Raw genomic sequence first — 12,956 nt, forward strand, 5'->3', positions numbered from 1 at the left:
ACAATGAATTACACTCACATTTTATTTGCGCTCCATTCGCACTGTCAAAAAATGACAAAAACATAATAAAATATGAATGAAATAAAAAAAATATCTCCCCTTCTACTTACAAAGACAAAACCTGTTTTGATTAAATGTTATCTGCACTTCTTCACTTATTTAGTGAGCTGCAAATTAGGCATAATTAATAGAAAATTACATGCTTTGTATTACATATTTTGTTATTTTTCTAAGTGTAAATAATTTACCATGTCCTCTATACAGAACAAATTTAAATATGGGATTTTTCTGAAAAATTTTGCCCACAATTTATATTTATTTGCTGAGTTTAACATATTGAAAAAAAAAAAAAATAATAAATAAACTATAATATAAAATGTGCCAGAACACAGGCCACATATTATGTTTTCTTTTTTCCCCAATACGTTAAATTCAGCAAATAAACAGTAGTTGTGCATTAAAATGTGCAGAAGTGTGATCACTTTAGGGGATGTGTTAACTTATTTACGCTTAGAAAATAAACAAAACATGCCATATGACCGGGAGTGCCTGAACTTTTATATATGACTGTAACTGTGACGCCCTGCGATGGACTGGCAACCTGTCCAGGGTGTTTCCTGCCTTCCGCCCAATGACTACTGAGATAGGCTCCAGCTCCCCCCCGTGACCCAGAAGGATAAGCAGCTTAGAAAGTGTGTGTGTGTGTATGTGTGTGTAACTGTGACTCTCTGAGTTAACTATGTCTCTCTCTCTCTCTCTGACTCTCTCCTCCCCTCTGGCATTTCTTTTGACTTTTCCAGCTCCAACATCCGTCCAGAGAATGGCAACAGCAACTTCCATGAGTTCCGCATGCACACCTTCGACAGAATCACGGCCTGCAGCACCTGCAAGATGTTGTTGAGGTGAGCTCATCTATTCTTTTACCTATTTTTTTTACAAAATTTGAATAACTAAATACAATTCTGATAGCTGTGGTCATCTTGATATACAATATAAAATAAATGGTCTGTGTAGATCTGTGGGTAGATCATCTGAGATTAAGCTCAGGTAGGCCCATGCAGACTGCCCATTGGTGTCCCACAAGGCTCTGTGCTTGGTTCCATTCTCTCTTCCCTCTGGAGACTCTTCATTGGTGTCCCACAAGGTTCACTGCTCGGTCCTATTCTCTTTTCACACATCTCACAAGGCTCAGCGTTAGGTCCTCTTCACTCTTCCCTTAGCAGCCTCTCCACTGTTGTTCCACAAGGCTCAGAGCCTGGTCCTCGTTACTTTTCCCTCAGAAGACTCTCCACTGGTGTCCCCCAAGGCTCAGATATTAGTCCTATTTTCTTTTTCCTCAGCAGACTCTCCACTGGCATCCCACAATGCTCAGATCTTGGTCCTGCTCACTTCTCCCTCTGTGGCATCTCTGCTGGTATTCCACAAGGTTCAATACTTGGTCCTCTTCTCTTTTCCCTCAGGACCCACTCCAATGGCGTCACATGGTCTTCTTGTCTCTTCCATCAGGAGACTCTTCACTGGTATCCCACAAGGCTCAATGGAAAAGTCCTTTTCTCTTTTCCCACAACAGAAAAAAACAGTCTCTACTGATATCTCTCAAGAATCAGTGCTTGGTCCTCTTTTGTTTTTTTCAGTAGATTGTCAACTGGTGTCCCACTAGGCTCACTGCTTGGGCCTCTTCTTGTTACCCTCAGGAGGCTCTTCACTGGCATCCTACAAGGCTCAGTGCCTGGTCCTATTCTCTTTTTTCTCAAGAGGCTCTCCACTGGCATCCCACAAGGCTCAGTACTAGGTCATCTTCTCTTTTCCCTCAGAAGACACTCCACTGGCATCCCACAAGGCTCAATGCTAGGTCATCTTCTCGTTTCCCTCAGAAGACCCTCCACTGGCTTCCCACAAGGCTCAGTGCTAGGTCATCTTCTCTTTTCCTTCTCTCCCTGCTTTCTTGGTGATGTAATTTCTCCACATGGCTCCTCCTACCACTGTTGTGTTAATGACACTCAACCCTTCCTCACCTTCCTGCCGTCAGCCACTCAAGTTTCTACTTGTTTCTCGGCACGTCTGGCAGGCATTTCATCATAGTTGGCAGCCTATCACCTGAATTCCAGCAAGACTGAGCTGCTCTGTATCCCTAGAGATATGTGCCCTTTCACTGATCTTCTAATTTCCTTTGAGAAGTCCATGATCACTCTGACCTGTTTGCACTGGAATAAGGAAAAGCTTCATAAGAGAAAAAGGGAAAAATCTCCTGGTCTTTTTTGTAACGAGAACGTTGAAGGTCTAAATTAAAATGTAAGTTGTGATTTTGTATGAGTAAAAGTACAAGAATTCACCTTCAATAATACTTGAGTACAGATCTTCCCACATATTTTAATGAAGTGCTTTCAAGCCCCAGCATTTGCCTCTGGAGTCTGACGCTTCTATCTCTGAACATGATGATGAAATAAGTGTTGGATGCCAGTAAAGCAGGTCATCAGGATGAAAAACCAGAAGAAATCGGTCAAATTAATTTAGGTATGGAAAAATGCTGTCTAATTGTTAAAATCACAAACGTAAACATTTTGGTTGAAAAGTTAAGTTTAACCTTAAAATCTCTTTGCACAAAATGAGTCAAACACTACACATGTATGTTGTAAGCAGTGTGTGATGGGCCATACGCTGTCCATCAAAATTCTGGGGACAAGTTCTTAGCCCCTAAAAAATCCCAGGCTTGTTACATACTAAGGCTTTTTATTCAATAACTACACAGACTTCAATGCAAACTGGCCAAGTTATTGTTAGGTTATAGAGGTGTGTAATAAAACTTTCGGCCTGCCGGTGGCTATGGTCATTTAAGGGGTTAAACCCCTGAAAGGTTTGAGTGCTGGTGAGTGCTGACATCACAACAATATACAACTAATAGACACTGGCACTGTTACCAACATTTTGGCAGGCATTCTTTTAGTTTTGCAGATTGATTTTTGCAAAGAAAAATGACGAGCTTTAAACAGATTTCTGTTTAATATGTTCTGTGTAATATGTTTGTGCAAACCAACAAAGACCCCATTTACAACTGATTATTTAACACATTTTGATGATCAGGATTGTATCCACAAAAATGCAGGTGTAAAAGCACTCAAGTTGTATTTAAAACAGTTTTCAATCAGTGCAACCCAACCACTTCTGGAAGAGAAGATGCTGTACAAATCTAAAGCATCTGTTTCTCCAAGCCACATTTAACTACCAAGTGTAAATGCATGTGTTTAAAATCAGCTCACAATCCAGATACTAGTTACATGAAACAATTAGGAGTAAACAGGGTCAAAGAAATGCGTTTGTATTAAGAACCTGTCCCCAAAATTTTGATGGACAGCGTATGGCCCATCACACACTGCTTACAACATACACGTGTAGTGTTTGACTCATTTTGCACACCGTGAGAGAAAGGTGACTCCCTTTTTCTTTCTCTGAGTGAGAAAGAGAGCGAGTGAGGGGGGAAGAGAGAAAGAGGACTGGAGAGAGTGATAGAGATAGTTATAGAGAGGCTGAGGGAGTGAGATTGATAACCTCTGGGAAGTCTCTCACATCCCTCTCTCGCTGTGGTCAGAGGCAGATTGTGTGGAGGTATGTGATCATCATTAGGGTGACTTTGACAGATCTTGATGTGACTATAGCTGGACTGAAGTTCATGCGTCTCTCCACTGCTCTAAAAAATGAGAAAAAGGACACGGTTTCTGTCTGCCAGGCTTTAAATCACTTTAATGACGGGGCTTCTGGAGCGGCTGTGTAAAATCAGTGATGGAACAGCCTCAGAACCTTTAGGAGGCGGTGAGGGAATGGCCTCAGAATCTTCAGGGGGTGAGGTAACAGTCTCAGAACCTTAGGTGGGTGATGAGGCAGCCTCAAAATCTTTGAGGGGGTGATGGAATAGCTCAGGACCTTTAGAAAGGGAGTAGGGGACCACATCAGAACTTTCAGGAGTGGTGGTGAGGGAACAGCTCAGAACCTTTAGGAGGGGAGTAGGGGACCACATCAGAACCTTCAGGAGGGAAGTAGAGGACCACCTCAGAACCTTCAGGAGGGGAGTAGGGGACCACATCAGAACCTTCAGTAGGAGAGTAGAGGACCACCTCAGAACCTTTAGGTGGGTGGTAGGGAACCACCTAAGAAACTTCAGGAGGGAAGTAGAGGACCACCTCAGAACCTTCAGTAGGGGAGTAGAGGACCACCTCAGAACCTTCAGGAGGGGAGTAGAGGACCACCTCAGAACCTTCAGGAGGGTAGTAGGGAACCACCTAAGAAACTTCAGGAGGGGAGTAGGGGACCACCTCAGAACCTTCAGGAGTGGTGGTGATGGAACAGCTCAGAACCTTCAGGAGGGGAGTAGAGGACCACCTCAGAACTTTCAGGAGTGGTGGTGAGGGAACAGCTCAGAACCTTTAGGAGTAGATGATGATGGAACAAACCCAGAATCTTAGGGAGGTGATAGAACAGTCTGAGAGAAATCAGGAGTTGAGGAGTGAAGGAACAGTTTCAGACCTTTCAGTGGGGGTGGTGGAACATCCTCTGAACCTTTGGGAGGAGAGGGAGATGAAACAGCTGCAAAACTTTCAGGATTGAGGGCAGGGAGCAGCTTCAGACAATTCAGTAAGGAATGAGGCAACTGCCTTTGGGCAGTAGGGGGGGGAGTGGGACAATCACAGAATCTTCAGAGGGTGATGGAACAGCCTCAGAACATCACTGAGAGGAGGTGATAGAGCATCCTCAGAAAATATACAGGGGTGCATAAAAAAGTCTTAGAACCTTCAGAAGTATGATGGAACAGTCTCAGAACCTTTAGGAGGAGGAGGTGATAGAACAGCCTTAAAACTTTCAGAAGGCTGACGGCACAACCTTAAAACCTTCAGATGGGTGATGGAGCAGCCTTACAGGAGGAGCTGATTGAACAGTCTCAGAAACTTCAGGATTTACCTTTACAGAATTCATCATCTGACACAAAACTACTTTAACTCGTCTCCTCTCTCACCCCATCCTGCACTCTACAGTGCCTGCACAGTTATTAAATGTCTCTCTCTCTCTCTCTCTCTCTCTCTCTCTCTGTCTCTCTCTCTCTCTCTCTCTCTCTCTGTCTCTCTCTCTCTCTCTGTGTCTCTCTCTCTCTCTCTGTAGGGGTATATTTAATCAGGGTTATCAGTGCTGTAAGTGTGGAGAAGGGGCCCATAAGGAATGTCTCAGCAGAGTGGCTTTGTGTGGAAAAGGCAGCAGCTCCGGTGAGTTTTACACACACACACACACACACACACACACACACACAAACACACACACACACACACACATCCTCAAAACATACGCTGTAAATACAGCATCAGATCTTTAAAACAATGGTTTGGCAAAAATGTCAGAAATTATATGGTAATATCATGTCATGGTTATCCATGTACCATGGGTTTAGTGGTTTATATGGAAGGGTAATAAAAATCTTTGATTTCAATGGAATATATAATTGAATGGGCTCTGTTACAGTTACCATACTTTTGCTGTTCAGTGATGAAAAAGCATTAAATATTCCAAAAAATAGGACTCAAAGTTTAGGACTCTGGACTTGACCTGAGACTTGCTTGTATTGACTTGAGACACGACTTGAGATTTACATGTATTGACTCAGACTAAGATTTGCCTCTATTGGCTCAGGACTTGTCTTAAGATTTGCCTGGATTGGATCAGGACTGGTCTTAAGATTTGCCTGTATTGGCTCAGGACTGGTCTTAAGATTTGCCTGTATCGGCTTAGGACTCGTCTTAAGATTTGCCTGTATTGATTCAAAACTTGTCTTAAGACTTGCCTGTGTTGACTCAGGACTTGTCTTAAGACTTGCCTGTATTGACTCGGGACTTGTCTTATGACTTGCCTGTATTGACTCTGAACTTGTCTTAAGACTTGCCTGTATTGACTCGGGACTTGTCTTAAGATTTGCCTGTATTGACTCAATTTGAGATTTACCTGTGTTGTCTTGGGACTTGACCTGAGACTTGTATGTATTGGCTTAGGCCTTGTCTTAAGACTTGACTGTACTGACTCTGAACTTGTCTTAAGACTTGCCTCTATTGACTCTAAACTTGTCTTAAGACTTGCCTGTACTGACTCTGAACTTGTCTTAAGACTTGCCTGTATTGACTCTGAACTTGTCTTAAGACTTGCCTGTATTGACTCGGGACTTGTCTTAAGATTTGCCTGTATTGACTCAATTTGAAATTTACCTGTGTTGTCTTGGGACTTGACCTGAGACTTGTATGTATTGGCTTAGGCCTTGTCTTAAGACTTGACTGTATTGACTCAGGACTTGTCTTAAGACTTGCCTGTACTGACTCTGAACTTGTCTTAAGACTTGCCTGTATTGACTCTGAGCTTGTCCTAAGACTTGCCTGTATTGACTCAGGACTTGTCCTGAGACTTGTTCCCACATCTTTTTGACATCTCCACTCAATTTGAAGCAGCTAGTATAGAGCTAAACAGTGGGGTATAAGTTTCCATTACTTGTTTTCTGCATTAACCTTGTAGCTCCAGTGCTAAAACTAATGAAGCAAATTCAGACACCAAGCATGTCTTGGCTGATCGACTACATTTGGGATAAGAGGAAAGACTGGCTAGATAAGATGTTTTACTAAACTATCTCTTCAGCACTGTGCTCTGTTGTGCAGGGAGTGGTGTGAATGCTGAGGCTGTAACTCTGCTGGACTAAATGAGCCAGTGTGACAGTGAACATTATGTTTTTATGTGTTTGGAGATGTGTAATGTTTAACCTGCAGCAGAGTGTGTTAGGAAGGCCAATGCACACGCACACACACACACACACACACACACACACACACACACACACACACACAAAACAGGCTGCACCAGATTACTGCAGCAGTGACGTGTGTGTGTGTGTGTGTGTGTGTGTGTGTGTGTGTGTGTGTGTGCTTCAGGTTCATGCCTTTGCGTGTCTGATTATGTTTGTGTCAGGAATGTGTTGTGGTCGTTGTTTTGCTCAGTCTGTGTTTGTGTGTGTGCTTGTGTGTTTGAATTTGTATATAATATATAGAGTACTGTGCAAAAGCCACCCTTTGTTTATTTAATTTACAGCCAGAACTGCCATTAAGTACAATTTATTCATTTTACAGCATCAGAAAAAAAGCAGAAAACATATATTTAACAAAGAAATTACACAGAAGCCTCAACAACTAAGTACAATATCAAATCTATCAGTTTTTAATTCACATGCTTATTACTTTTGTGCATCTGCTGCCATCCTTCCCTCCAAACCAGTGAGTTACTGCTGCCAACAAAGAACAAAGAAAGAGAAATAAATACCAACAAAACCAACAAGAACCAACAAAATACTCCTGACTTTGTAGTAAAACAAGAGAAAATCAGTTCTAACCTATAGAACCAACAAAACACCCCTGACAAAACGCTTTGATAAAAAAAAATGTCTTTTTGCAGAAGTTCAATATTTCATTTCTTTTGAAGTTCTGAAGTTAAGGTTAGTGTTAAGTTTGGAAAATTATTACATATAAATACTTAAAAATTCAGTACTGTGCAAACGTCAGAGACCACTCTTCACAAGGAGAAGTAAAATAAGTGGAAAAAACTGGAGTTTCCAAAACTGGAGTTCAAAAACTGATTAAACGTTACAGAGAAGATGGAGCTCCTGACAACCACCTGGAAGACCTACTAGACACCAAAACTGCCCCCATCAGATAAACAGCACTTAAAGCTTTCATCTCTGAGAGAGAGGAGAAAATCAAGCTGCTTCAGATCTGAAAACATCCACAGGTGTTTCTGTCCGTCCTTCCACTGTGAGAAGACGACTCAGCGCTGTGGGTCTGAAAGGATGTGTAGCTGATCAAGAAGAACCTCACTGAGAAAAGGAGTCAGACAGAAAGAGAAGATAATGAGCACTAGACACCAAAACTGGACGTCTGAGATGTGGAATAAGTGCGTTAGATGTCTGCATAGTACTTTATATATATATATATACGCTACCATTCAAAAGTATGGACTCACTAAGTTTTCTTACTTAAATACAGTATTAACTAATATAGTGTGGATTCAAATATTATAAATTATTCACCAAGCACTTTCAGATGTTTTATTCAATATTTCAAACAATCGGCAAATAAGACGTCCTTAAATGATACATCATATACTGTACTTATCTATTTACATATGTTCTTTAAGATGAACACTAGAGGTGGACGACATTGCAAAACTCTAATGTTGCAATACTGTGAGAAATGTTCATGATAAACGACGTGGCACAGTATTTGTTTTTTCAGACACATGATCCGTTGGAACAGAGAAAAAGAACCAGTAGTACAAAAATAAGTCAAAAACTATGAATATAATTATTTGTTTTCCAACTAAATATTTCCACACATTCCAACATGTTACAGACATACAAACCAAACACACTTTTAGATTCAATCTCCAGTTTTAAAATATAATAAATTCTGCCTGTTCATTTTATTACTTCATGTTTGTTGTTCTACAGTTTTCTCGGCCGTTTTAGAATCATCTACAGCTCTGTTCATCATTCTGGAAGCATCTAATATTTCTTTATTTTTATTTACAGCTTCCTAGCATCCTACTTTTACATGAAAGTCAAGAAACTGAGCTTTTAGAATCATTATATCAGTACTGATGCACAAAAACTTACCTGTTTTTGTCATTTTTCACTTTTTTTGCATGGTTAGAAAATACCAGCTGCTCTTCACATTGTGTTAAAATTTCATGACTGAACCAATAGAAATGGTTCAAAATGACAAAACAAAACTTGCTTACAATAACTTTCATTTTAAGTTAAGAAAGCTGGTAACACTTTATTTGGATGGTCCACTGTAGATTCTTTGTAAATGTTCAGTATATATTTAAGTGACTAAACAGTCATTGAATGCAACTGAATGTGAGGTTGAGTGTTATTTGGAGGATCCACTGTAGCTGCTTTGTAAATGTTCAGTCTGTCTTTAAGTAACATACAAATTAATATACATTAAATGCAACTGAACTTTAAGTTCAGTGTGAAAAGAGTTTATTAAATCTATTCCTAGACCTAAACCTAACCCTAACCCTAACCTCAGAGCAAAACCTACATCTACTCCTAACCCTAAACCCTAACCATAATGTTGTTGATAATCAACTGAGGATCACCAGAAAGTTTGTCAATAATTTATGTATCTGAAGAGCGTCTATAGGGGACCATCCAAATAAAGTGTGACCAGAAAGAGGTTTTGTTCCAACAGCGATGTTATAGATTTATCAGCCAACAAATTTATACTACTGCTAACATTGATTCCACACTTTTGAACAGTCGTGTATATTGTATAGGTTGTATACATGTTTGCTAAGCGCAGTATAATATAGCCACAGACATTTAAATGCAGCAGGCAGTGCTGTTTAGCTGTTGATTCATTTTATTGTTGCCGTGTTTATCAGATATATTTGCATGTACATCTGATAAAATCTGAATAATTTTCCGCATTATAAAGTTGATGAATGTGTATTTGTGTTCGTGTGGGGTTATGCTGCAGTGTAATAACCCGGAACGTTCCTCCACCTGAGCTCCAGCAAATATAATCAAATATAAACCACAGGCCAAAAGTATGAGATCAAACAAGGAAAGTTTCAGAAGCCGACACAACACGGCTGTTTACTGATGAGGGCTTACCAAAGCAGTTTGTTCCAGGATGTTGTACTGGTGTTGCAGCGCTGTGCTCTTAAGGTCTGTTCACACCGACTCTGGTTTAATAGCTGTTTTTACTTCTTTCATGCTCTCAGTTTTCATTGGCTGTTGGAGGAATCAGGTCAGACTGAGCCACTGACCGGTATAAACTGCTATATTTCTCGGGTCAAAACAATAAAACATTCGATATACTCTGACTGGTCTGAAAATCAATCTGGAGGCGAAGTAGAGCCGTCCATCCACCAGACTGAGAAACGGGGCTAAAATTGGAGCAAAAGTTGTGTAATAATAACAATAATAATAATAATTGATAATAATAATAATAATAATAATAATAATAGTCTTTATTTATATAGCATTTTCATGCCAGTTGCAGCTCAAAGTGCTTTACAGACAGGAGATAAAGCTTAACAATAATACAAGACATTATAGGTATTAATTTAGAATCATATAAGAAAATGACAGATCAAATTAAAGATACATTCTAAGAGACGTAGGATTTTAATTAAATGCCAAGTTTAATAGATACATTTTTAGATGTTTATTAAAAGTGAGCTCTGAGCTTTACAGTCTAATAAAAGCTGAACTGAGCTCCACAGTTTAGAAGCAGATTAACTGAACGAGTCTCTCCACGTTTTCTGTGTTTCACTGAAGGTGTTTGCAGAAGGTCAGTATCTGCAGATCTAAGATCACATGCTGGAACATAGTGTAACCCAGGCTTCCAGATGTTTAGCACTTAATTGAAAATGAGTGCATTAACAGAGCAATGCATGGAATTTATGAATATTCCTTTTGGTGTTAATAGTGCTGATGTGATACACTTTACTTATGTTACTTACTGTACTGTTCATATGGCTACGTGACACCTACATAAGCTTGTCATGACAACTGACATAACCCTACATAAATGTTTATAAATGCTTAATCCAATAATCATTTACTGTAAAGGTTACATTTGCCAATTTTGATCAAAGTTACCTAAAGTAGCCTTTATGACAGATGGCGCCTATCAGAATAAGCATTTATAAACATTTATGTGGGGTTATGTCAGTTTACATGACAAGCTTATGTGGATGTCATGCAGAACAGCACCTTACAGTAAAATGTTACCAGATATGTTCTGTAATAAAACAGCAAATTACTGTGAAGTTGATGTGGAGCTGTCCCGCACAGGATTATGGGAAATAACAGTTAAAGGGCATAAACGTTTTAATAAGAAACATTGAGGTCTTGACAAAATGTTTTGTATTGGTTTTGTCAGATATGTTTTTAGGCATGTGTGTTCAAATTATTATTTATTTATCAAATTATTAAGTTAAAATATCTGTAAAATGTGTATTTGCATTTTAAAAATGCATATTTTGGAAATTCTGTGCACATACAGTACAAAACCTGGTGAATAAATATATGTATTGATCATTTTTATTAACATATTTATACACTTGGTAAAATTAAAAATCATTTTTTTTCATTTTTCAAGACATTACTGTATTTTAGTGACAGTTTATTACTGTAAGAGTAGAGCAGAATAAGAGCTACATCACAGTGATCTTGTGGTGCAGGTGAGTGTGGAGTCACAGTAAACAGCTTACTGTTAACCCCTTAAAATCTCAGGCTTATTACACACTAAGGCTTATTATTCAGTAACTACAGGGGTTTCAATGCAAGGCTGAGCTATTCTTGGGTTATAGAAGTGTGTAATAAAACTTTGTGCCTGCTGGTGGGCCCTGACCATATAAGGGGTTAATATTTTCAGTAGGGCTTCCATAAATTACTGTGAAAGTAAAGCAGCTAGTAGACACATATTTACTGTAATTTTACAGTGAAATTTCTGTAGAGTGCACATTTAAATTGAGTCATCATCACCGTTAGTGCTTTGAATACTCATTTTTTTATATAATAATTTTCTTTACAGGTCAAGCTGATCTGTATTTAATAAAAAGCTCAAACTGGTAAGAAACAAACGTCATTCATGCAAAACTGTGGATGATAAAAAAAAAAAGCTATAACAATTTTATAACTCCCTTTTTCCCACAGATTTGCATGCATGTCATTTATTCCCTACCTGTCTGGAACTTTCCATCTGTGTGATCTTCCATTTGTTCCTCTTTGGGCTTTTTTTATTGTATCACTGGTTCCTTTGTTTGTGCGTGTGCGTCTTATCAGCCTGTAACGTGTACCACAGCCTAATAGGACAAAGTTCACTCTAGAACAGGGTGTTGTAGGGGGTGGAGCTGAACTCTGCACCAGCCAATCAGAATGGCTCCTGGAGTAGGTTGGCTCCGCCCCCGCTACCTGCACTCCAGATACCTCAGCTTAGCAAAACAAACCACAAAAACACCCCGAGCACTACGTGAAGCAGTCAGACTGATCAGATCAGCAGCTCAGTGTGTGTGTGTGTGTATGGAAGTGTGAGTATAGGTTCTGACAAAAACTCCCTCCTAATTATGCCTGTTTTCAACATGCTTGCAGATTCAGGATCCTTCAGGACGCAGGTAAGACATGCACAACTTTAAAGTTCAGCTTTTTTCTCTAAAAAGGCTTAAACACACAAACCCAGACTGTGCAGAAGCTCAATTTCAGTCCGTAGGATTTCAGTTGTGCAGGCTTTTTGTGCTTCTTGTGCCTCTTGTGCTTTGTGTGCTTCTTGTGCAATGCACTGCACACACTGTTGCACCCAAAGTATTGCAAGTGACATTAATGCAAAAATTTTACATTCTCTGGGGCTAAATGCAATAATGCTACACCCTTAAGAAATGAAGTTCTTCAGCAGTTCTTTAGTAAATGCAATGATTATATATAGAACCAAAGAACCATTTGAATGCATAAATGGCTCTTTGCATGGTCAAACGGTTCTTCTCTATGATGGAAAAACCTAAAAATGGCCCTAAATAGCACTGAAAGTGTTCTGCTGCTGTTGCATAGAACCATAACAACTCGAAAAGCCATTTGAATACATAGATGGCTCTTTTTGTGGTCAAATGTTCTTCTTTATAATGGAAAACTTGAAAAATGGTCCTAAATAGCACTGAAAGTGTTCTGCTGCTTTTGCATAGAACCATAACAAATCAAAGAACCATTTAAATGCATAAATTGCTCTTTGCATGGTCAAATTGTTCTTCTTCATGATGGAAAATTTTTTTTAAAATTGCCCTAAATAGCACTGGAAGGGTTTTGCTACTGTTCTATAGAACCATAACATCAAAGAGCCTTTTAAATGCATAAACGATTCTTTGCATGGTCAAATCGTTCT

The 12,956-nt window shown here is 39.4% G+C and overlaps 1 protein-coding gene across 2 annotated transcripts in view; it reads left to right on the forward strand.

Moving 5' to 3' along the window:
* The window catches only part of LOC118815357 (guanine nucleotide exchange factor VAV3), a 176,535-nt gene that overhangs the window by 130,554 nt on the left and 33,025 nt on the right, over positions 1–12,956 (forward strand). For both annotated transcript variants that reach the window (XM_036581429.1, XM_036581420.1), the window contains exons 16-18: positions 801–902; positions 5,149–5,249; positions 12,176–12,198. In XM_036581429.1, the coding sequence (XP_036437322.1) occupies positions 801–902; positions 5,149–5,249; positions 12,176–12,198 (226 nt within the window). The remainder of the gene's footprint in view (positions 1–800; positions 903–5,148; positions 5,250–12,175; positions 12,199–12,956) is intronic.

Source organism: Colossoma macropomum, unplaced genomic scaffold (genome assembly GCF_904425465.1).
Source record: "Colossoma macropomum unplaced genomic scaffold, Colossoma_macropomum, whole genome shotgun sequence".
Lineage (NCBI taxonomy): Eukaryota > Metazoa > Chordata > Actinopteri > Characiformes > Serrasalmidae > Colossoma > Colossoma macropomum.